Genomic DNA, 21,904 nt, shown 5'->3' with positions numbered 1-21,904 from the left:
TTAATCATAAATGAATCTTGATATATTTTAAAAACAAAACACAGGGTATGTGAGTGAGTGTTTGTATGTTTGTCGATTTTTTAGAAGAAAAAATCAGAATGTGTGAGGATATGTATGTATAAAGGCAGGGGTGTCTACAGGGTGTGGTCAAAAAAAGTCAAGATGGCTGGGGATCACATAAAAAACAGGTGACACACATTTAAGTGCAGTGCACATAAAAAACGGGCAGAGCTTTGTTTGCACTATTGTGGCTGCCAACTTTCTGACCACATTTTGCAGACACCCCTGTGAATAGACAATGAAAATCACTACGTGTGAATGCATATGTATTTGTGCAAGGATGTGATCTGGATTAAAAAGAAAAGCTTTTTTTCATTACAAGCTGCCTCTTTTTCCTCCCTCAAACAACTCAGAGCAACTGATCTCCCATTTTTTAAAAGATGGCCTACGTGCTTCCTTGTCCCGGTGATCTGGTTCCAATTCCAATCTGTCATTGCAACTGTCATCTCTCTTAGCAGCAGAGTACTAAGCAACCCTATTAAACCCAAGGGAGAACAAGATTTGCCGGAAGGAAAATAATCTTTAGTCAGGTTACCTAAGTGGTGTGTAAGATGCTGGAGAGATATAAGGGTGGAAAAATGAATTTAAAATACAGAGCATTTTGGATGGAAAAAAGGAAGAAAGAGGTCAGTGGATTAAAATGCTAAAGAAGCAGAATAAAAAGCATGCAATAGATGGACAAGCAAGAATTCTTCATGGATTTGGGCACTTTCTAACCCAAGATTCTGGGCACCCTATTTCCAGAAAGATTTTGAGAGGTTGGAGAAAGTTCAAAGGAAGATGGTACAGGGACCTGAAGGTACATTCTTGAGGACGGGCTGAAGGAATTTGGGATGATCTATCTGCAAAAAGGAAGAGTGAGGGGAGACATGAGAGCCATGTTCATGTACATAAAGGGCACCATAGGGGAGATGGCCATGAACTATTTTTTGAGGCCACAGAAACTAAGACCAGAAATAACAGAAAAATGTTGCATTTGCCTAGATTTTCTTTAAATATAAGGAAAAACTTCCTGATGGTAAGATCTGCACAAGAGTGGAACAATCTACCTACAAAAGGTGTAGGTTCTTCATTTCTGGAGGCTTCCTAAGAAGATGGTTAGCCTACAGGAGCCTTGTGGTCATTTCCAATTTCACAGTTCTATGATTCTTTGAGCGCATTCTTTAAGATTTATCTTAATTTTAAGTAACCTGCAGTTTTGGATAAGATTCCTAGTTTTCAGTTCTTGTTATGTATATTCATGGTTAATTATGGAAATATCATGGTGAAGTGCTCTTCTCTCGTTGCTTCCCTCCTTTGAATAGGTCATTTATTATGAGTTCGTCTTACTGTATTTACACTAAAGAAATACCATCTTGAAAGAATTAATAAAAAGAACCTTATAAATCTTTCCCCCCCCCCACCCATTAGCCACTCCCCATCAACATGGGATTGCTAACTCAGGTTGAAACCAACCTGGAGATTCTCCCCCACCCTTCACTAAAAATGCACATGAGACATTCTTGTAAATTCATACATGTATGGGGCCAGAAGCCACATTCTGAAAAAAGGCAGAACTAGAATAAAAAGAGAGAGTTAATATTCACTGAATCGATCATTACTTTTCAAAAGGAATTGCCAGTAAAATAAGGCATTTATAAAATTAATTAATCCTCCACTGCCTTACCCATATATTATTCTCTCTCATGCACATACACCTAGAAATACAGCAGAAGTGTGTGCCATAAAACAAGAAGATATGGGATCAAGAGTAGATGGACAGCAGTGGTTGTAACAAGCCACAATGATGTCCACCTGATGACAATACAGGTGTTGTGATGTCATTGCATAGATGATGGGCTATGTAATGACATCATGGCATCTGATGAAAATACAAAAGTCATGGCATTTGCGTAATTATGTGATGATACACATGCCATCATTTGCCCTCTGTCCCAGAACACCAGTGTGGATGGGTCCTAAAGGAAGGTGGACTGAATGCAGAAATGAATGGCCAATATGAAACAAATACGTTGAGGTGATTTGGTCACTTAGAGAGAATGAATGTGGATCAAAAAGCAAAACAAATATATTGTCAGCCCACCAAAGTAGTCTAGACAAGAAGCACACCCAGGAGTTCTAGCTCTATCTTTATTGTAAGGTTACATTAACAGTCTTGCAAGTCTGAAAGGGCATCTCTCGCCCCTCACCTTTACAGTTCAAGAAACTAGGGAGGGTCCCTTCTGAGATGTTTGCCACATCCCCATTCCTTCTGCAGGCTCAGCTGCCTCTTATCTGACCGTTGCCTAGTCTGCGGCTCTTCCTCTGTCTCCCAAGGTCATTCCCACATACCATTATATATATAAATAAAAAGTCAGTGGGTCAAGAGGAAGGTGAAAATTGAGAAAAGGTGATTGGATGGAATTGATGACATCTTCCAAAAGAGATAGGTAAGAGGAATAAAGAACAAAAGGAAATGTATGGAACTCTGCATGGAAGTGGTGAAAGCAAAGATGGTTTTCAAGGACAGAAAGATATGGAGTGATGCAGTGAATGCTGTTGGTATAAATATAGATTTAACTCTACATTTCTTTTTTCCTCTGCCTTTCTGCATTTAATCACTTTGCTTACTGTGTTTTACTTCTTTGTGCCCCTGGAATGGTGATAATGGAAGAAGCAGGATGAGTTTTGGAAAAGTTTGTGCAACATTCTGAATGAATTTGGATTGGGGGGACAAGGGGAATTTTCTGTTAAGATTAGGATTTGGGTTATTCCTTTTCTGCACTCTGCTTAATGTTACTTACCCCAAAAGGGAATAGCGTGGTGGGTATATATGTATGCAAGTTGCATTTGGACCTTCAAAGGCTACAGTAAAAATGTTGAAATATATGTTAAGAAATTTAAGGCTGCTATTCTGTATGCACTTCTGTAGGAAGCAAGTTTCACTGAACATATGGCCTTATTTCTGAGTAAGCAAAGGAGTCTGCTCTTAATCTATTAAAATAATTCATAACCCCTTAAATAAGTCACTGTCTGTTTTATAAGCTGTCCTCTTCCAAGCATAGATTCCTTATTATATTCCTGTGATGTTTGACATATAAGAAAATAACCTGACTGCAGCTTAAATTATTAACTGTGTTTCCCCCTTTAAACATACATATGTGTATAAGTGCACGTTACATAGCTTTATAAATTATACTTTCAGCAAGCAAGTAGAATAAATCTTAGGATAGAATGGGGAAATAATTGAGTTGGTGATTAGAATGGAAAGGTGAACTGTAGAGTTTGGAAGAAATTGGCAAGCAATTGACAAGGACTAAGTTGAAAGAGTTTGCCTTTGAACACATTAGAGGGGAATCTTCTGGATCACCTACCAGAACTTGGGTTCCAAATGAAGTCTTCCTTTCTAATTTCAGTTGAAGACCTTTCTTAAAAGACTGGGCTACAAAAAGTATGCAACCTTTCCTGGAAAAGTAGCTTAGAATACAAACTATCTCCCACTCAACTCTATCATCCCAGTGGTTGAAAATTGCAAATAAATACAAGTAGTCCTTGTTTATCATCCATTCGTTCAATGACTGTTCAAAGTTACAGTGGTGCTGAATGAAGGGACAGATGATGGGTCCTCGAAGTTCTGGCCATTGCACCACCCCCACAGTAACATAAACAAAATTCAGGCACTTGGCAACCAGCTCGCACTTATGACTGGTTGCAGTGTCCCGAGGTCACGTGATTGCCATTTGCGACCTTCCTTGCCAGCTTTCCACAAGCAAAGTCAATGGGGAAGCTGGCAGGGAAGGTTGCAAGTCACTTGGATAAGTGCCCCCACCCACCCCTGGCCTTTCTTCACTGACACACATCATGGCCTCCTTCCCCTTCACTCACATGCACCATGCCCTCCTTCCCCTCCACCCTCCATGTGCTTGCACTGTTCTGTGGCACCCGCCTCCCCCAACTTGTGTGCAGCTTCCACCGGGCCTCCCAGGGCTTCCCCCTCCCCTCGTGACACCCTGTACTCCTTACCTGGGACTCCTACTGCTTCCCACTTAATGACCTGCACGTCTCAAGGTCATGACAGCAACCAGGACTGCCTGTATTGCTGTCGCTAAGTGATGTGGTCACTTTCCAATTGCACTGCTTAGCAGCGGCAATCCTAGTCCCAATTGCCATCATAACTCAAGGACTACCTGTACAATGGTAGAAGCTGGTGATTTGTGGGGCTGTGAAAAACCTTCCAAAGGAACTGTTCACTGCAGCTCCATCCTCCTGGAAGTCTTAGTGTGACTGCTTGGAAGATTTTCTCTGATTGTTCTCCATTTGTTTGTCTACCCACACCCATTTCACTAGTGGTCCCGGTGGATATATGATCTGGGCCCGTAAAGACAACTAGAAAAAGCTTTTGAAGCAAGTCTGCCAACTTTTCCAAAGAACGCACTGTTTAAATGCTTTGAGGAATGGTGGCTTCACCTGGGCCAGCATAAAAACATGTAGAGCTGGTTTGGGAGAAAGTATGACAGACCCTTTAAGGGAAGACTTCCAGAAAAGATTTCACAGTCCTGAGAAAGTGGGAAACATGACAAAGACACTCCAAAACAAAAAACAAAAACCAACCCCCCATAGTTTTGTTTAATACAAGATGAGACAGGAAAAACTCAGCAGACTTTCAAGACTCTTTTATTGTACTGTAATACAATAAAGAATGTTTCTGGAATACCTCAAGCTCTGACAATTAGTGCACTTTGCAGTATGGCCTTTTCCACATTTTCAACCACCATAATGCTTTGCCTCCTTCCTCCCTCCCTTTTAAAAATCAAGTGAAACAGGGGACTTCAGAAATAGTCTCTCAGGGCACATCAGTACCCAGTAACCCAGCATTATGCTTTGATGGGCTTTGGTGCTTCATTCTAGTACTGGACTCAGAGCTCCTGTTTGAAAGGGCAAGTAGAAGCCATGGCCAGGAAGGTTTTGCCCAGCTTAGTTATGGCAGGAAGCCCTGAAGAAGGTCATTCTGGCCTCTGTCATCTGGTAACTGGATTGCTATAATTTGTTCCACATGGAAGTACCCTTGAAGGCCACCCATAAATTCACCTGGAATGAAATGTAGCAACTCCATATGATAACAGGAAAGTCTGATTACTGCCATGTAACACTACTGCTATAGGAGCTCTACTGGTTGCCAGTTTGTTTCTCAATGCAATTCAAAGTTATTTATTTATTTATTTATTTATTTATTTATTTATTTATTTATTTATTATTTAATTTGTCATCCCCCCCCCCACCCATCTCCCCCTGATGGGGGACTCTGGGCAGCTCACAACACGCTAAAAAAATAAATATACAATTAAAACCTATAACAATACACATTCACAAAAATAAAAGGGAAAAAATCCAGGAGGCCAATGGTTCAAGGCAGCAACACCAGGCCACTAAGGGACTAGCCACACTTGATGATCCCCCTCCTTGTTATATGGCACAGGGCCTGATGTTTCCCAAATCAACTCAATCCAAGCAAACACAGAATGCCTGCTGAAGGACCCCTCCTAATAGGGGGTGCAATGGGACAGGTCACAGAAATGATCATTCTCAGCGGGAGCTCCCCTTCCTTCTTCAGAACATCTTCTCCACCACCACTTTTGTGGCCTTCCAAAGACTCATAAAGACCCAGTTATTTCAGAAAGTCTTTGGAGATGGATGTTGGTAGAGACTGATGTTGAACATATAAAATTGTCGTATCTAATGTACTGGTTTCATTAATATTTTGTATTGATATGTTGTACCGTTGCTTCCACTTAGACTGAAATAACCTATCAATCTGCTCAACAAATAAATGCTATGCCATAGTTGAACTCAGATTTTGGCCCTCTGCCTATTACGGAATTTAATTTAAACTTCTTATGGCCATAAGCCAGCCAAAAAATTACACCCCTCCAAAATTAAAAGAAAAGATCAAAAGAAAAAAAAGCATCTAGATATAAGCCTATTGTGCATTATATGCAGGATTTTAGAGCAGGTAAGTTGTATATGCTACTACCAAAATGCAAACGTCAGTTTTCTGTTCCTCTGTATAATGAACAGACATTATTGATTTGCTATAGGATGGTGGTTCTCCTAGATGTCATTCAAACCATGTTATAAACCTTTTTTGTGACTAAGGCACTAACAGCTTTTGATGTACATAGTTTATCATGTACATAGTTTATCAGTACTGTAAACTTCTTGTCTCTCTCTCTTTCCCAGGCCAGCCCTGCTCCAATAATTGTCAATACAGATACGTTGGACACTATACCTTATGTAAGTCAAAAAGCATGTCTTGTGTTTTCTCATTGTGTTTTTCGCTGGGTTAACTTAGTGCCAGGGTGGGGAACTTTTGCCAGACCACTTAACTGTTGCCTGGCCTGTGGGTGGTTGCACTCCAAGTAATAATGGCTGTGGTCTGGGCAAACCCTAAATTGTATTTAATTTAATTTCAAAGAAAATAATAAATTAAAAGAGTCAGTAACAAGTCATCTGTTTTATAATGTCACCTTATGCATTTGGTAATTTTGGGAGGTTGCATCTGCGGTTATCCTGGACACCACATTTTCTGGGGTCTCAAGATCTGCAACTCCAGTTTACCTCCTAGTATTGTACTTTGTTCTCTCTTCCCACCACACCAAAAACATTTATGTTTCATAAAATAGGCTGCAGGAAATGTAGAAGTCCAAATCCACCACCTTCTGAAAACAAAAATGCCATGTTACTAATGTGCATGTGAAGGTCCTTGTTAAATTGCATTGATTCACCTTTGGGGTTGTAGTATCGAGTAGGTTGGCCATGTTAGACCCTCTTTGATGTGTCCTCCCCAATCAAACAATACAGCTGATGGGCTCCTAATGCAGAAGCTAATTTACCATGCTACCACTCAACCCTTTATGGCTCAGCTCATCATTACCTTCAGGACCATTTGCTTCAAGTCAAATCTGCCTATCTGGTATGTGCGGACTGCAAGGGGATGCTATAGCTTCCCACCCTCCAAGATGTTGTCTGACTTGCATCTCTTTTGCTCTAGAGGGACTTCCCCCCTTCCCTGACAATAGAATGGCTTCCTCATGCTAATTTCAGGAAGGCCATCAATATGGTGTTCTTCCATTGAACCTTTCTAGGGGTTGGTTAATGTACCACTGCATTGTTTTTATGAAAGGTAAGCTGCCTACAATCCTTGATGAGATAGCATACAAAGGATTTAAAAAATGAAATAACAAACATGGAAGGACATTGAATGTTGCTTGTCTACACTGGAGAAAGACTTGTTCCTTCCCTTCTTCCCAGCCCTATGACCCAACTAATAAAGAATCTTCTATTCACTGAGACTGTTCTTTTTAGAGCAGATTCTGGTTTCCCCTTTCTCTCTATCTCCCAATTCAATGCACTGGCTGATTTATCAGTGTTCATTTAATTTACAGTTCAAGAAACAGATGGGCTCATGTCTGAAAGGTTGACTAGAGCTATGAGGGAGAAAAACTATTAAGATCAGCTAAATTATAACTTTTCCTTAATGTTTAATGAGCCAGTGAGGCAACTGCTAATGTGCTTCAGCAACCCATAATCAATTAACAATGCTTCAGAGAAGTTCCTCATCCCACAGTATTTTACTGGGGGCCTTCTGTGTATTGATGGAGACCCCCCAAATGGCAAACTTGATGAGCTTGATCTTACACATTGTATCCTTCTTTTTGTGTAGTGTTTTAATAGAAGGCAGGAGGGCAGGCATGTGTGTATCAGTTGAACAATACACAAAAAGAATTTGGATACATATTTATAATATATACTGCTAAAATAATAATTCCACTTAAAAATGTTGTTGCAGGGCAACACAGAGTGAATAGAAAATGCATGTTCTCTTGTGCCTAACATATATTTCTACTACTGTTACCATATTATTACAGCTTTATTGCACAAAATCTATTATGTTTATTATATTCGCATTAATTTTTATAAAACCATAATGAGCTTCCTTGGAGTAATGAAGCTGAAGTGTAGGATATACTTGTTATTACTTGGATTTAAAAAAAAAAATAAGTCACTGATAGCTGTAATGATTGCAAAGTCTTGTAATGATGGAATTTTTACTTTAAGGGAAATGGATTCTGAATGTAGTTAAATACTTACAGTGGACTTCAAGAAAGCAGATTTTAATAAAATCAGAGCACTGATCAATAGATTCCTTGCATGGTAGGTGAAGCTACTGGGAAAAGCAGTTCAAGATGGGTGCAAGTCCCCAGTGAAGGAGAATTCTTTCAGTGGGAAAAAATGGAAAACAGGTGAAGAGCACAACCAGCCAATGTGGCTAACAAAAATATTAATGAAGTTTTCAAAAGAATAAAGGATATATTTAAGAGGTAGAAAGATGGACAGGATATCAAAGAACAGCCCATGGAAGCAAAGAGCTCATATCAGCAATGCTAATTGGTGGATTAGCCTGGAACCAGCCGAGATAGCTAAAAGATGCTAACAATAGCCACAAAGGACTTCTGGAAATATGTTCAAAATAAAAAGAATAATGAAAAGTAAACATTTAGATTTATTCTGTGCTGGCCAAGTCCCACCTTGAGCATTGTGTCCAATTCTGGGCACTACAATTTGAGGTTTCGGAGAAACTGGAACAGGTTCAGAGAATTGCAACAAGGATTAACAGGGTCCCCAGGAAGAGAGAATGAAGTTGCTGAATGTTTGATCTTAGGAAGAAAAGATTTGAAAGGGGTATAATAGCACTCTTTAAATACCTGGAAGGATGTGAAAAAGAAGGAAGTCAGGACTTACTGTCTCATTTCAGAGCATGGCATGTGGAATTATGGTTTTAAGTTATAGAAAAGCAGATCCCTACCAATTTCCTAATAGTAAGAGCAGTTGACAATGGGGTGAACTACCCAGACCAGTGATAGGTTTCCTTTTTTGGATGTGTTCAAGTGAAAACTAGAGAAGCATCTGTCCAGGATACAGTACTTAAATTTGGATGTCTGCACCAAGCAGAGATTACCTAAATGTCCTCTTCCATTTCTATGATTCTAGAGCTCTAATAAAAGTAGTATAAACAAGCGACACAGATCACTCTAGACCAGATTGAGAGGCCCAGGATGTCACTATCTTGTTGAAAAAATACATTAAAGTAGATGCTAGTGAGCCTGTCCAGGGAAAGGATTTTACAGCTGTGGGGCATCCACAGAGAAGACCTTCTTCCTAGTGGCCTTTCATCACAAATTTGATTGAATCTGTTGAATTTAACCTTCAGCTGAATCGAGGCACGATGTGTTTGTACAATATAGCTTTTAGGTATTTAAACTCATTGTCCAGACTTTCTCTTATAAGCGGGTGGTTGTTGCTGCTGAACTAACGTTGCCTCTTTTCTCATTCCCATCAAAACTACATTGAAGACCATGAAGCATAAATAGAGTTTAATTTTATGGCAGGCAGTTATATACCCCAGAGTTAAAGCTGGCTCACTGTTCAATTCTCTTTTGCTGGTAGTAGCATCGAAAGAGGACTACAGAGGGTTCAGGATCAAAATCCATTGATTCTAACATGTCCATGATATTGCCAACATCATAGGACTTATTTTACTGGAGAGTGAATTTCTTTTTTCCTCTCCCTGAAGTACTCACTTTCATGACTGCTTAAGCATGTCTGCTGCAGGCAACTGAATGACTTGAAGCATCTTTTTTTTAACATGAGCTACAGCAATATAGAAAACTGAATATGGAAGAAGAAAAGAAAACCTAAGTTTTCTGAAGGCACAGATGCTCTAAAGCAGAGGACAGGCAATCTGGGGCATTCCAGATATTGCTTATCTGCAACCCTCAGCGTTCCTCACATTCATAGGAATGCTGAGAGTTATAATTCGGCAACATCTGGGGAGTTAGAGATTGAAGAAGTAAGGCTCACTGGCCATATAATATTTGGAAAATGGATTAAGAGATGGGGGAATGATTTATTTATTTACTTGCTGGGGCTTATACACTGCTTCAATCCAACAGGACTCTGAGCGGTTTACAATCCCTTAGAGTAAAAGGATTAAAATAAAAAGATGACATGTTAAAATGAGAAAATAGCACAAAATAATAATAGCAAATTTGCAAAGAACAGGAGAACATGTCACACATGGATGAAATTGGGAAAAAGGTTTCCTTCCTTCCTTCCTTCCTTCCTTCCTTCCTTCCTTCCTTCCTTCCTTCCTTCCTTCCTTCCTTCCTTCCTTCCTTCCTTCCTTCCTTCCTTCCTTCCTTCTGCCTATTTTAGATGATACACTTTATTTCTCCATGTGCTTCGTGCTTAAAATAGAGGGGAACTCTGCCAGTGGTTTTCAACAATTGTGAGTCAAGATTTCATGGGCTCTGTACCATCCTGGAGTACAGAAACTCATTTGTGCTTTAGAATAAAAAGGCAATACATGATACAACTATACTGTAAAAAGCAGATTAAAAAGCAACAATGAAAGGCAGATCTGTTAAAAACCCAACCTGGTATAAAGCCTCAATGGTTACACAGAGTTCAGGTCATTGATGGACCCAAGGTGGAAATGTCTTTTCCTGCACACAGAAAGTAACAAAACTAGTTTAACCTGTCTTCCTTGGTAAGAAGTATTTGCTGTGGAATTTTCAGCAAGAAGATCCACTTTCGCACTCCAATTAAAATAACAATCAATTAAACAAACATGGTTTCTTTTTCCCATTTTCAAATCAATTCTGCTGATTCTAAGATTGCCTTTTCCCTTAGTTAATGGCCTACCTCCTGACAGCAAGCAGCTTGTTGTCAATATTGTTTTAGAAGTTGCTGTTTTGGAGGTTTCCTGATACATTGAAGTTGAACTGTTAAAATTCTTATCCAGCGTGGGTTTTGGCTATGCAAGTTAGAAATCCTGGGAGTTTCCGCTAGGAAGACCCTTGCCCACATTCCAGTTAAAGAAAACATGAATTAAAGAAATGCAATATCCTTTTTTCTCATTTGCAAGTCAATTCTAGTCATTCCAAAATAAACTTTTGTTTATTTGCTAACCCATCTGATTTACTCCTGTTCAAGATGGATGAGAAATGTGGCATAGACCGATTTTAAGGAGCTTCCAGATTCATTCCTCATTATCCAGTTGTATTATTCATGTGAATAAATAAAAATTAACTTAAGTAAGTTGCAGTGATTTGATAGAATATTCTTAATATGCTCTGCTGATCAAAACTCTCTGTTTATGCTTGGATATTTGTTTTTCTTAATTTATTCTGGACATTATTTTATACCTGCTTCAAGCATCTGTTATTGTGGAAACAAAAATCAAAACTGCCAAGATTAAGGATTTAATTAAAGATTGCAATGAAAATGTGCCTTTCTTTTATTTCGCAAATGGCTAAGGACCTGGGTTTGTCCAGGATGGGTAATTCTATGATATGGATGATAATGACAATGATTCACTTTAGAAGGTGACTGTAGAAATAATTTTAAAGTCCAATTACTTATTTTAGCAGGATGGTTAAATCTAGTTTATACAAACACTTGGGGTATCCACAGAAAATGTCAAGATGGGAGCCACAATCATGCAATTGAAGTAAAAAAGTGTAGACTTTCATCCTCACGGTTGTGGCCACCATTTTGGCATGCTGGACCCCCCCCCCTTGCAGCCCCCCCGCCAATACCATTTGCTATATCAGTCCATACCTTTCTATCCTTCCAAATTATCCTTGCTTCCAGCATGTCTACACTGCTCCATGCATTGACTTCTGTCCTTTAAATTCCTCACCTTTATTTGTTTCAGGAAGTATCAGCTCCATCTGACCACAAGAACGTTCATGTTCTTCTCCTTCCTTTTGACCGATTCACTTTTATTTCAAATATTTGCTTTTGATTCAGTCCTCTTCATTCTGTCTCTATGACCAAACCATCTCAAAGCACTTCTTTTCTACGAATTATTCATTTTTGTGTTCAGGCCACATTCATTTACCATCCATTTATTTCTGAACCCTCTTCTTGTTTTGACAGTTCCTAAGTATCACATTCTCTCTGCATTCCCCATTCATCTTTATTTTACCCAGAAGCGCTTTTAGAGACAAACATTTTTGTTTTTTGCAACCAACATTCACTCCTCACAATAGACTACATACTGCCTACTTCTTTTCGATCAGCATTTGCTAATAGACTAAATAAAAGGGAGATCTAATGCCTCTCAGCTACCCCTGCACACAGAATAAGTACAGCTGTCTTTTCTTCCACTGTACCACGACGTTTCTTTGAACTTTGTCCCCTCTTTGTGAAAAAGACGGGGGCGGGGGGGGACCATACAGCAAGGAATTTTGTTGTTCAGCGGAATAGATACTTTCAAAAGTTGAATGGCTGAGTCCCATGTGGCAATGGTGGAAATTCTATGGTTGTGAGGATTTTAAGAAGAGGTTGGACAGCTTAATTGCTTTTTCCTGCACATTGCAGAGATTTGGACTAGATGGCCCTTTTTTGTCCCCTCTAGCGCCACCATTATGATTCTATGATTCCAAATCAATGTTTCTCAACCTTGGCCACTTTAAGATGTGTGGACTTCAACTCCCAGAATTCCCCAGCCAGCCATGCTACAGACTCCCAATGTCTTTCTTCGTTTTCCCTTTCTGAGGTTAGCCAGATCTGGATGGGGCAAGGATTTCCCCTTCAATCCTCTTCTGACTCCCCAGAGGGCTAGTGTGGACGGGAGAAACTAGCTTATAATGAAGTGGGGAGGGGGGTGGCAGCAAAGGGCCCTAATTGTCCAGTCACTCTTCATCCACAGGCACAGTGACCTCAGACTGAAGGGTCTCAGAGGAGGGACTTGTTGAACCCTGAGGGTGCCTTTTCCCTTATTACAGTGAAAAATAAGTTTACTAAGCAGGGTACGATAAATGGTTGGGTCTGTTCTCATTCTTGGAGCACTTTAAACTGCCTAGGTAAATCTTTTTGTGAGATAAGACTGCAATGTATACAATTCCCACTGGTTGACAAAATGGCACCAGAAAGCCCACGGATCCTACACTTGACATTAGCCAACAGCTTTCTTAGTACCTTCTGCAGAGGGTGATATAATATTTCCCATGGTTACATTGTAAGTTGGTATTTTGAAGCGTATTGTCATAATCCTTTATTTCAAAAAATGAAAATGAAAAAACCAAGGTCTTCTTAACCTTTTTGCCAGTGTGATTTGTTTTCTTCATGCCATATCAACTCTACCACAAGAGCTTATTTTAGATAAGAACGGAATGGAGGAGTATTTTAGATGGGGAGCAAAGTTGGGATGGAGAACAGAGAGGTGATTTAGAGTAGATGAACAAGGAGAATGGAAAAGGCAACATCTTTTCCTTCCTGGCAGCCTTATCCCTTTGAAGTTTTTTTTTAATAATACAAGTCACCATTATCCTAAAAGCTTTGCATCTCTACTCACCTGTGGAAATTCGGAAATTGAGTTTTTCATCTCTTCTTTTGAAAGCGTGCTGCAGTTGGACACCAAATGACATCCGCGCCCTTTGTAAGAGCCGCACCATCTCTAACCATGCTCGGTTATGTTTTTTCTTTCATTTGAAACAGGGAAAGGGAAGATAGAGCTCCTTTCATTGCAATAAGCAGATCTTGATAGTGAAGAGCTGCTGCAGATTATAAACAGGCGAATTAATGAGCTTTGTTTTGGGGTTTGGTGACGTGGGTAGTTTTAGCTGGCTCAGGGTTTCACTGAATGGGCAACAGGAATGACAGAAGATGACCCAAGTCATTTGCTGGTGGCTTACACACAATTAAAGACAGAATCCTGCATGGCTTCTGATGTTGGGTGTCCACGGATCCTGTTTCAGGACAATTCTGTTGTCCTGGGTCATCTCTATAAGGAAATGTAGGAGTTTTTTCTTGCGATGCTAACACAGGGGTTGTTGGCATTACACAAATGAATGAGAGTTGGATCATATTAAGGTGTCTGATTTAGGGGGGAGAAGTGTGGGATCAGCCCATCTTATCCATTGATCTGTGCCCAAGAGGAGCCTACAAGAGGGCTCTAGATAGACAACATTTGGATGAAGGGCTACACATTGAAATTGAGATCAGTATAGGAGCTCCACTCAAAAAGGGGCAAAAAAGAGTTGTGTACCTGGAGGAAAACCAGAAGAAGAATATTTTATAAAATGTTTTAGAAAAGTCTAGAAAAAAACCTGAAGTCTTAGAGGCTTTGAAATACTCCTACAGACCCTACACATTCTTCAAAGACCGAGCCAGGTCTCGGTAATACATGCCAGGCAACACATGCCAAGAACATGCCATTGTTCCATCTTTAACCCTTTTATATACAACATGAGAGCAGAATAGAGATGGAAAGTAGGCCACTGGGTGATCCCTCCCATATTCCACACGATAAAGAACAATTTGGTGGACAGGGATGATGCAGCCAACAATTCTCACGTATGCTTGAGACATTAACTGTCACTTCTTTTAGATACCTAAATTGCTCACTTCAAGCAGGCATTTTCTGCCTGAATATTGGATGAATTTTTTTTTGTTTCCACTTTTTTCCTTTCTATGTATTAATTTGGTAATATTTCTAGGCCACTCCATTCCTATAGGCTTTGAGTAGCATACAATCATTAAAAAATGAAGAACACTATCATGTTGTAGCCATATAAACTAAAACCGCAAAAAAAGTCAATTCTTGTGCCACCCACAGCGGCAGGTCAGAACTTAATGTGTCCTAAATGCTTCACCAAAGGATTTTTCTCCCCAGCCTTTTTATTATGCATGCTTTAAAATATATTTCTGAATGTGTTCTGCACCAGTGGATTACTTTTCTTGAATTGCAAAAGTTAACTTTTTAAAAAGAAAAAGTAAGGAGAAGTATAAACATTCTCCTTCCTAGATACAATATTCCCAGTTCAGATTGGGCTAGGCCCTGCTTATTTTTAAGTAAATAAAATAAGAATCTGGAGGACATAACAGTTTGCTTGTCACCTAATCTTCCCTTCATTTGGAACACAATGGAGAAAGTGACATACAAAAATGCATACTCTGAATGGCACGAAACTGAATCACAACCCCTCCACCCAGACACGGTGCAGAACGAACCTGAACTTCAAAAATTGGAAGTCTTCAACATAGGTTGATGCATCTGCCCTGATTTCATGTAAAGTACAGTAATCCATAATTGGTGGAGAGATGTTAAGATGTGCCAAGGCTGGTGGAAAGGAAGTGGATAGGATTTATGTGGTCTGTTGTCAGGAATGAATGTATGTTGAGTAAATGTTGGACAGCCATTTCTCTAAGATGGTCTGAAGATTCCTGCCCTGCTTCCAAGCTCTCTTCCAATTCTATGATTCTGTGATTACAAGTGAAAATGGGTGTACTCAACTTATGATCACACTTGGGACCTTTTTTGCTGTGGTTGTTAAGTGAATCACCACAGTCATTAAGCAAAACACACAGTCATTAAGCAAATCCAGCTTTCCTCATTGACTTTGCTTGTTGGAAGCCTCCTGGAAAGGTTGCAAATGGTGATCACAAGACCATGGGACGCAGCAACTGTCGTAAATACATGCCAGTTGCCAAGTGCCTGAATTTTGATCATGTGACTGCGGGACCGCTGCAACAGTTGTAAGTGTGAGGACCGGTCATAAGTCACTTTTTTCAGTGCCATTGTAACTTTGAATGGTTGTTAACTGAATGGTTGTAAGTCGAGGACTACCTGTATATAACTTTGGTTCAGCATACTTTGTTACATGGAGTGGAAGTAGGATAAGTCAGGAGAAACATAAAAGTAAATTGTTGTAGAGAGCTACAGAAATGACCTTGGAGAAACAACAGTCCCAAATACCAATCAACTACAGTTCCAATCAAACTTGTGGCATCTGTTTCTTCACCCGGACTACCTTGAAGAGCTGATAGTTGTGTGCAGTGGAAACAGGATCCTTAAGAAGTGTAGGTAATAAAATAAAAAGAAAGAAGGTCAAGAATGAAATGGTGCTGAAGGAATGCAGACTGAAATCAAAAGTGAGCAACCAGCTTCAGAGGAAGGGGAAGACCAAGAGTCATAGAGGGATGGATGTTATAACATCCTCAAAAGAAAGAGATGAGAAATTTAAAGAAAAAAAAAAGGGATTATTTACAAATGGAAGAGACAAGGAATGTTTGCAAAGATAAAATGATATGGAGAGACTTAGGGAACAATGTTGGTGTAAATTAGATTTAATTTTTCTATTCTCTTATTCCTGCCTTTTGCTTATGACTTCTTGCTCTTTCCCTGTGTTTTGCGTACCACTGCTTCTCAAGATAGGGAATGGCAGGATGGGTATTGAATATACCCATAAAGCCTGGATGACATCTCCAGCACTCTTTTCTTTTTAAACCATATTTTACATAATTGAGGGATTCACTGACCAAGCACCATGAGCTTAATGAGAAACACCTGGCCTCTGGCTCAGCTTATAATCAGCACTCCATCAAACAAGGCACGTCCATATTCCCAATGCACTGGAGAAGCCAAACCTCTCCATGGATAGTGCAAATTAAATTTGTCTCATGAATACTTGATCTGAATAATTTTCTCCAAAAGATGGACTTGATTGGAAGGTCGACGTAATCCTAGACAAGTACTGCAAGGTAATTGTTCTGCTTTATACAGGCTGTTCAGAGTGGAAAACCAAGATTGAAATGGACCTATTTGTTTGACTGTGCTAATAGAGTCTAGCAAATACCAGCAGATTAATGTCCCAAAACTGTTTATGTCTTGGTGGTTAAGCCTTTAAACTCTGCAATTTTCTGACAAAAGGGCAGACTTGCCTCCGTGCAAAAGCAAAGATGGTTCCATCATTGTTCCTTTAGTATACAATTCAAAACTGCATTGACTTCTTTAAATTATATTGTTCCTCTAACATCTTATTAACCAATTTATGAATCTCAGACCAAAACAATCATAGTAGGACAAGCCCATATAACACGAGTAAGGATCCCTTTTAAAACATTCTCTGGAGAAACTGAGTCAAGAAAAAGAATCTTTTCTTGAATTAGTCTAATCTAAAAATCATAAGGAATATACTGAATAGGATTTTAGACCCTTAGCCATTGATTTATTCATACGGGACATTTCAACTTGTTATTCAGGGTACTAGCAAATAACTATCCATCTTAGTGATACTCTCTCATTAATTATTTTTTTAAAAATACTGTAGATTTAGAATAAACTAAAGCATAGTCCAGTATAGAGAGTAATGCATGAGTTGTAGAAGGACCATAGTGAAATCAAGAGATATTTTAATTGAATATACTGCCATTTCACTTTTAGACAATCCAAGTTCCTCTTCCAGTAATGCCAAATACTTAAAAACCTGACTGGCAATAAGCTGATCTAGTGCATTGACATTCCTGATGGCCCGTGATTTCCAAACCAAAGATTTGCCTGCCATGTTCAAACCAGAATTCTTGCAGAGTGTGTGTTTATCATACAAATAAGAGTCCACATCATACTTCTATCCCAACGTCTTTCAAATCTAACTTGAAGAACTTAATGCAAGAAGCATGCTTGGAATAGCTTACCTCTAACCCTACCTTCTGCTTCAAATGTTCCTCGGCTGAATTTAGCACCATAACAAGCAGGACAGCATCATTGTGCAGGTGCTGGCATTAGGGGGTTTCTTTTATTTTTAGAAATGTGTGTGAGTTGGCTGTACTTAGCTGTGTTCACAAGTGCTCTGTGCTAGGAGTGTGCATTGTACATGTGGTAATGGCACTAGAGTTAAAACCTCCCATTGCCTCCCTTCTCTCTCTCTCACACACACACACATATGGAACTCACCCAAGCCCTATTCAGGAATTGTAAAAGAGGTTTTTATTTTATTTATTTATTTATTTATCCAATTTGTGTAGCTGCCCATCTCACTTTTACAAGCAGCTCTGGGTGGCTTACAACAAAGTTAAAACAGCAATAAATACCTAAAAACCACTCTAATTATTAACAGTTAAAACATCAGAAGCTATAAGAACTGAGCTGAAACAAAAGTAGACAAAGGGATGTTAGTAACAAGGGAGCCATCTCACCAGCTTACCCATCCCCTGGGGTCCCCAGACGTGCTGACATAACCAAGTCTTGAGGGACCTTTGGAAACTCAGAAGCGATGAGGCCAACCTCACCTCACAGCTGTAGACAATAAACCCCACCCTGCTGGGAGGTCATACTTATAACACAGGGTCCAGAAAATGTCTGCATGTTTTGCGAGTGGAGGGAAGGGAAGGAAAGGAAAAAGTTGCTAAGAAACGGTATCTGAGCTAGGACAATGACATTGAGTAGAATCTGATTAAGAAGATGTAAATAATCCAGTCAACTGAAAAAGTTATACCCATCGCTCCAAAGTGAACATACTATACAGGACACTGAGTGTTCTATATGGAAGGCTTAGTTATATGCAAGAATTCCCTGAAGTCAGAAAATGGAAAACTAGATGGAATACAAATTGAGTCAAACATTTATGAAGGTGTCCAGTAAATCCACTGAACAGTACAGAAGTGATTATGGCATTATTGATTCCCGGTAAACCAATTAGATGATTCTTATTTCTTATTACAGAAAAGGTAATTGGCTTTGGAGAGGCCAGATTTCACCTGAAAACTACTATATGTAGCTCCCCAATGATGGGATGATGGGAAAGGAAGAGTTTAGCGATGTTGGAAGACTTTTTTTTTTTTTAAAGAAGAAAACTATTTAAATGTTGTATCCGTACAGATATATACATACATAGTATCCATCATACTATTCATACTACGGTATTTACTTTCAGAGGAAACAACATTATGCAAAGTGTAGAAAAAGAGTAAGAAGCAATAAGCATGGGAAGTTAAACACAGGAGAGAATAGAGGGAAAAAATCCAGCTAAATCTAATTTATATTCCAAACCTTTCACTATAATTGCCATATTTTTCTATCCTTGCAAACCATCTTTGCTTCCACTATATCTATATGTCAGATCATGTATTACATTGCATTTTGTTCTTTAAACTTCTAATCTCTCTCTTTTTAAGGATCCCAACAAACTCCATCCAGCAATGCTTTTCTCAGTCTTCCTCCTCCTTTCAACCCATTCACTTTTCCTTCATATATTAGCTTCCCAATTCAGTCCTCATTCATTCTCTCAGCAGGACCATACAACCTTTTATACCTAGTATGAACAACGTTGTTTTGGTCAAGAGCGTGAGCTATTACTGGAAATCTTCTCAGTTGAAATCTTACCACCGTTAGCTGACAAGGGGTTAGGTTAAGCCACGATTCTCAGTAACTCTGGAAGAAACAATAAAAAGTTTAGATATTGAAAATATTTATTATATTCCATGTATTATTAGTTCTATAACACCAAGATATTTTAGGAAATATGGCTACTCTGAATATTATATGGGCTACCTAATATTTCCAAATAAAAACTAACTACAAAAAGTTGAGCTTATCTCCTTTTCTTCCATGAAACTAACAGCACCTTAACATGTTTACTTGTGAATGGTGCAATAAAAATATTCTGCTTTTCTAGATGAAAACTCAGAGGCTGACTCTGGGGCAGCTAGTCTCTGTTTGACCACCCCATCTCATAGGGTTCTTTTATGGGGATAAAATGATCCCCATGGAAGCTAACTTGAGCTCCTAGAAGAAGTGGTGGGGGGTAGAAATCGAACAAACCAAACCAACATAGAGTGTTTATGTAACATCTGTTTTTTCACCAGTCACATGGTAGCATTTATGCTATAGCTATGTCCCATGTGAAGTTTACAGTTGAGTACTCATTGTCATAAACTATTTCAAGAAACATATGGCCACTTAGTTGGAAGGAGCCATTTATGTTATCACATCTAGTCTGCTGTTCAGTGCAGAAAACCAAATTAAATCATCCCCAATAGATAGCTTATCCTGCCTCCATCTAAACACAGCCTGTAATGGAGAACATTTCTCCTTCTAGCTAAATTGGTTCCAATGTTGAGCTGTTGTTACTATGAGGAAGGATTTTTTCTACCTTTCTGTTGGAATCTGCTTTCCTGTAACTAAAAAATCCATTTTTCTGTTATTCTCTATCTCTGGAATAAGAGAGGACAGGTCTTGATTTTCTTCTGAGAAATGTTCTTTCTTTGCTGTAAGGCAAGGAGAAGCTGTAATGGGAAGAAAAGTATTAGGCCTGCACAATCGTAGCCTGTGGAACTAAGATGTGAGCATCCCAGAAAGGGAAAGAGAGGGAAATGATGAAATGTGTGTGATGGTGACATCATCGCACAGATGCCATGACTTAATTATTGGGTCTGATGTTAGGATGCAAGGATGAATTGTGGCATTTGCATGATGACATCACACTGGTGATGGCTCACTCATTTGCCTGATGACTTCACAGCTATTGTTTACTCATAATTTTAAGACTTCAGGCAACCTGAATGTTCTGGAGTACAAAACCACAATCCTTAGCCACTGGCTGGGGCTCATGGGAATTGAAGTCCAGAACATCCAGAGGGTACCAGATCTCTGTTTCTACTGCAAGACCATTGTCTAGGTTATATTGTTCACCAGAGCAGGTTTTAATACAGTTCTTCTGCCCCACTCTCCCAAAAAATACATTTGAGCATTCCTAGGGATCCTATTTCCCATTTGCCTATTCCAACCTCTGTGATTCTGTCTCCCAGCCACCTAGCCAAGATTATCTCATATTTGCTACTGCATCTTACGGCTACTCAGCAGCAAGTTTATAAATAATCATAATATGCCATTGGGGAAGGGTGATCCAAAAGAACAGCTTACTCTGAAAATGCTTTTTCTTTTTCTGTTGCTCATTTTTCTTGGCTTAATAATACAGTACAGGCAGTCCATGGGTTATATAAGCCCTGATTTTCATAGTTCTAACATTATGCAAGGAGGCAGGAAGATGCTGACCATGGTCTTCATGGAATGCTTGAGGATTGCTTTTAACACAAAGGAAAGCTGGCTATATTGGTGAAGCAGAGAAAAGCATTATGGAGTTAGCAAGATGGAGTTATTTCAAGAGGAGGACACTAAATACATAATCTAAAGCTTCTACTAAATTATAATAGGAATTCATGATAAGGTCTTATGGGAACATGGTACAGTATCTTAGGCATGGACAGGATATTTTGAGAATGTAAAGCTTTGATATTTGGCGAAAAATGGTCCCTTATCAGCTCCTATGTTATAGAAGCTTTGTTCACTATCTAACTTGGTCACAGATTTCTCTTTACTGTTCCATCCCTGTACAAAATGAGTCTTTTCGCCAGATGGTTGAAACCTGGGTCAAGCCCCAAAATGCTGATTGAAATGTGAGTCAATGAACAACAGCTAATGAAGGACAAAGTATTAAATAAAGCCTTAAAAGGATTAGATTTAACTTGTGTAGAACTTGCTGGAATAGAAAAAATACAGAGTGTGTCCAAAGACATTTGTTGTTAGTTAAGAACAAAATACTTTTTACCTTTTGTGGTTAAGTAAAAAAGGTATCATCCTGGAGAAAATCTATGTGGTTGCTAAGAGTCAAACCCAGCTTGATAGCACATAACGAATCAATCAATCAATCAATCAATCAATCAATTAAAAAAGGGTAAAGTCTTTCTTTTTCAGTCAAGCTCAACTATTAGTGACTTCATGGATTACAACAGAATATTTAAAAATTTCTTTGTCTCGCCTATAGCCCTGTGAATTCCTGATAGATCTCCATCCAAACACTCTAGAAATTATTAGGAAAGGAATTGAAAATAGAACTATCAACTTTATAATGCCTTTGTCCAAATCTAGTGTAGATCTGCATCTGGAATCCTGTGTACAGTTCGGGCTGCCTTGAAAAGGAATGTAGAAGAGCTGGAGAAAGTGTAGAAGAGGGCGATCAAA

General features: G+C 39.1%; 1 protein-coding gene across 1 annotated transcript in view; it reads left to right on the top strand.

The window, feature by feature from the left end:
- DLG2 (discs large MAGUK scaffold protein 2) overlaps nt 1–21,904 on the top strand; it is a 958,242-nt gene that overhangs the window by 652,528 nt on the left and 283,810 nt on the right. Inside the window, exon 8 of the mRNA XM_088140514.1 lies at nt 6,277–6,330. Within this exon, the coding sequence (XP_087996640.1) occupies nt 6,277–6,330 (54 nt within the window). The remainder of the gene's footprint in view (nt 1–6,276; nt 6,331–21,904) is intronic.

This window comes from Python bivittatus, unplaced genomic scaffold (genome assembly GCF_059951505.1).
Source record: "Python bivittatus isolate LINGU-HERP-01145 unplaced genomic scaffold, Pbiv_v1 ctg000340_np1212, whole genome shotgun sequence".
Classification (NCBI taxonomy): Eukaryota; Metazoa; Chordata; class Lepidosauria; order Squamata; family Pythonidae; genus Python; species Python bivittatus.
The sequence above is the reverse complement of the archived record's forward strand: the minus strand, read 5'-3'. Positions and strand labels throughout refer to the sequence as shown.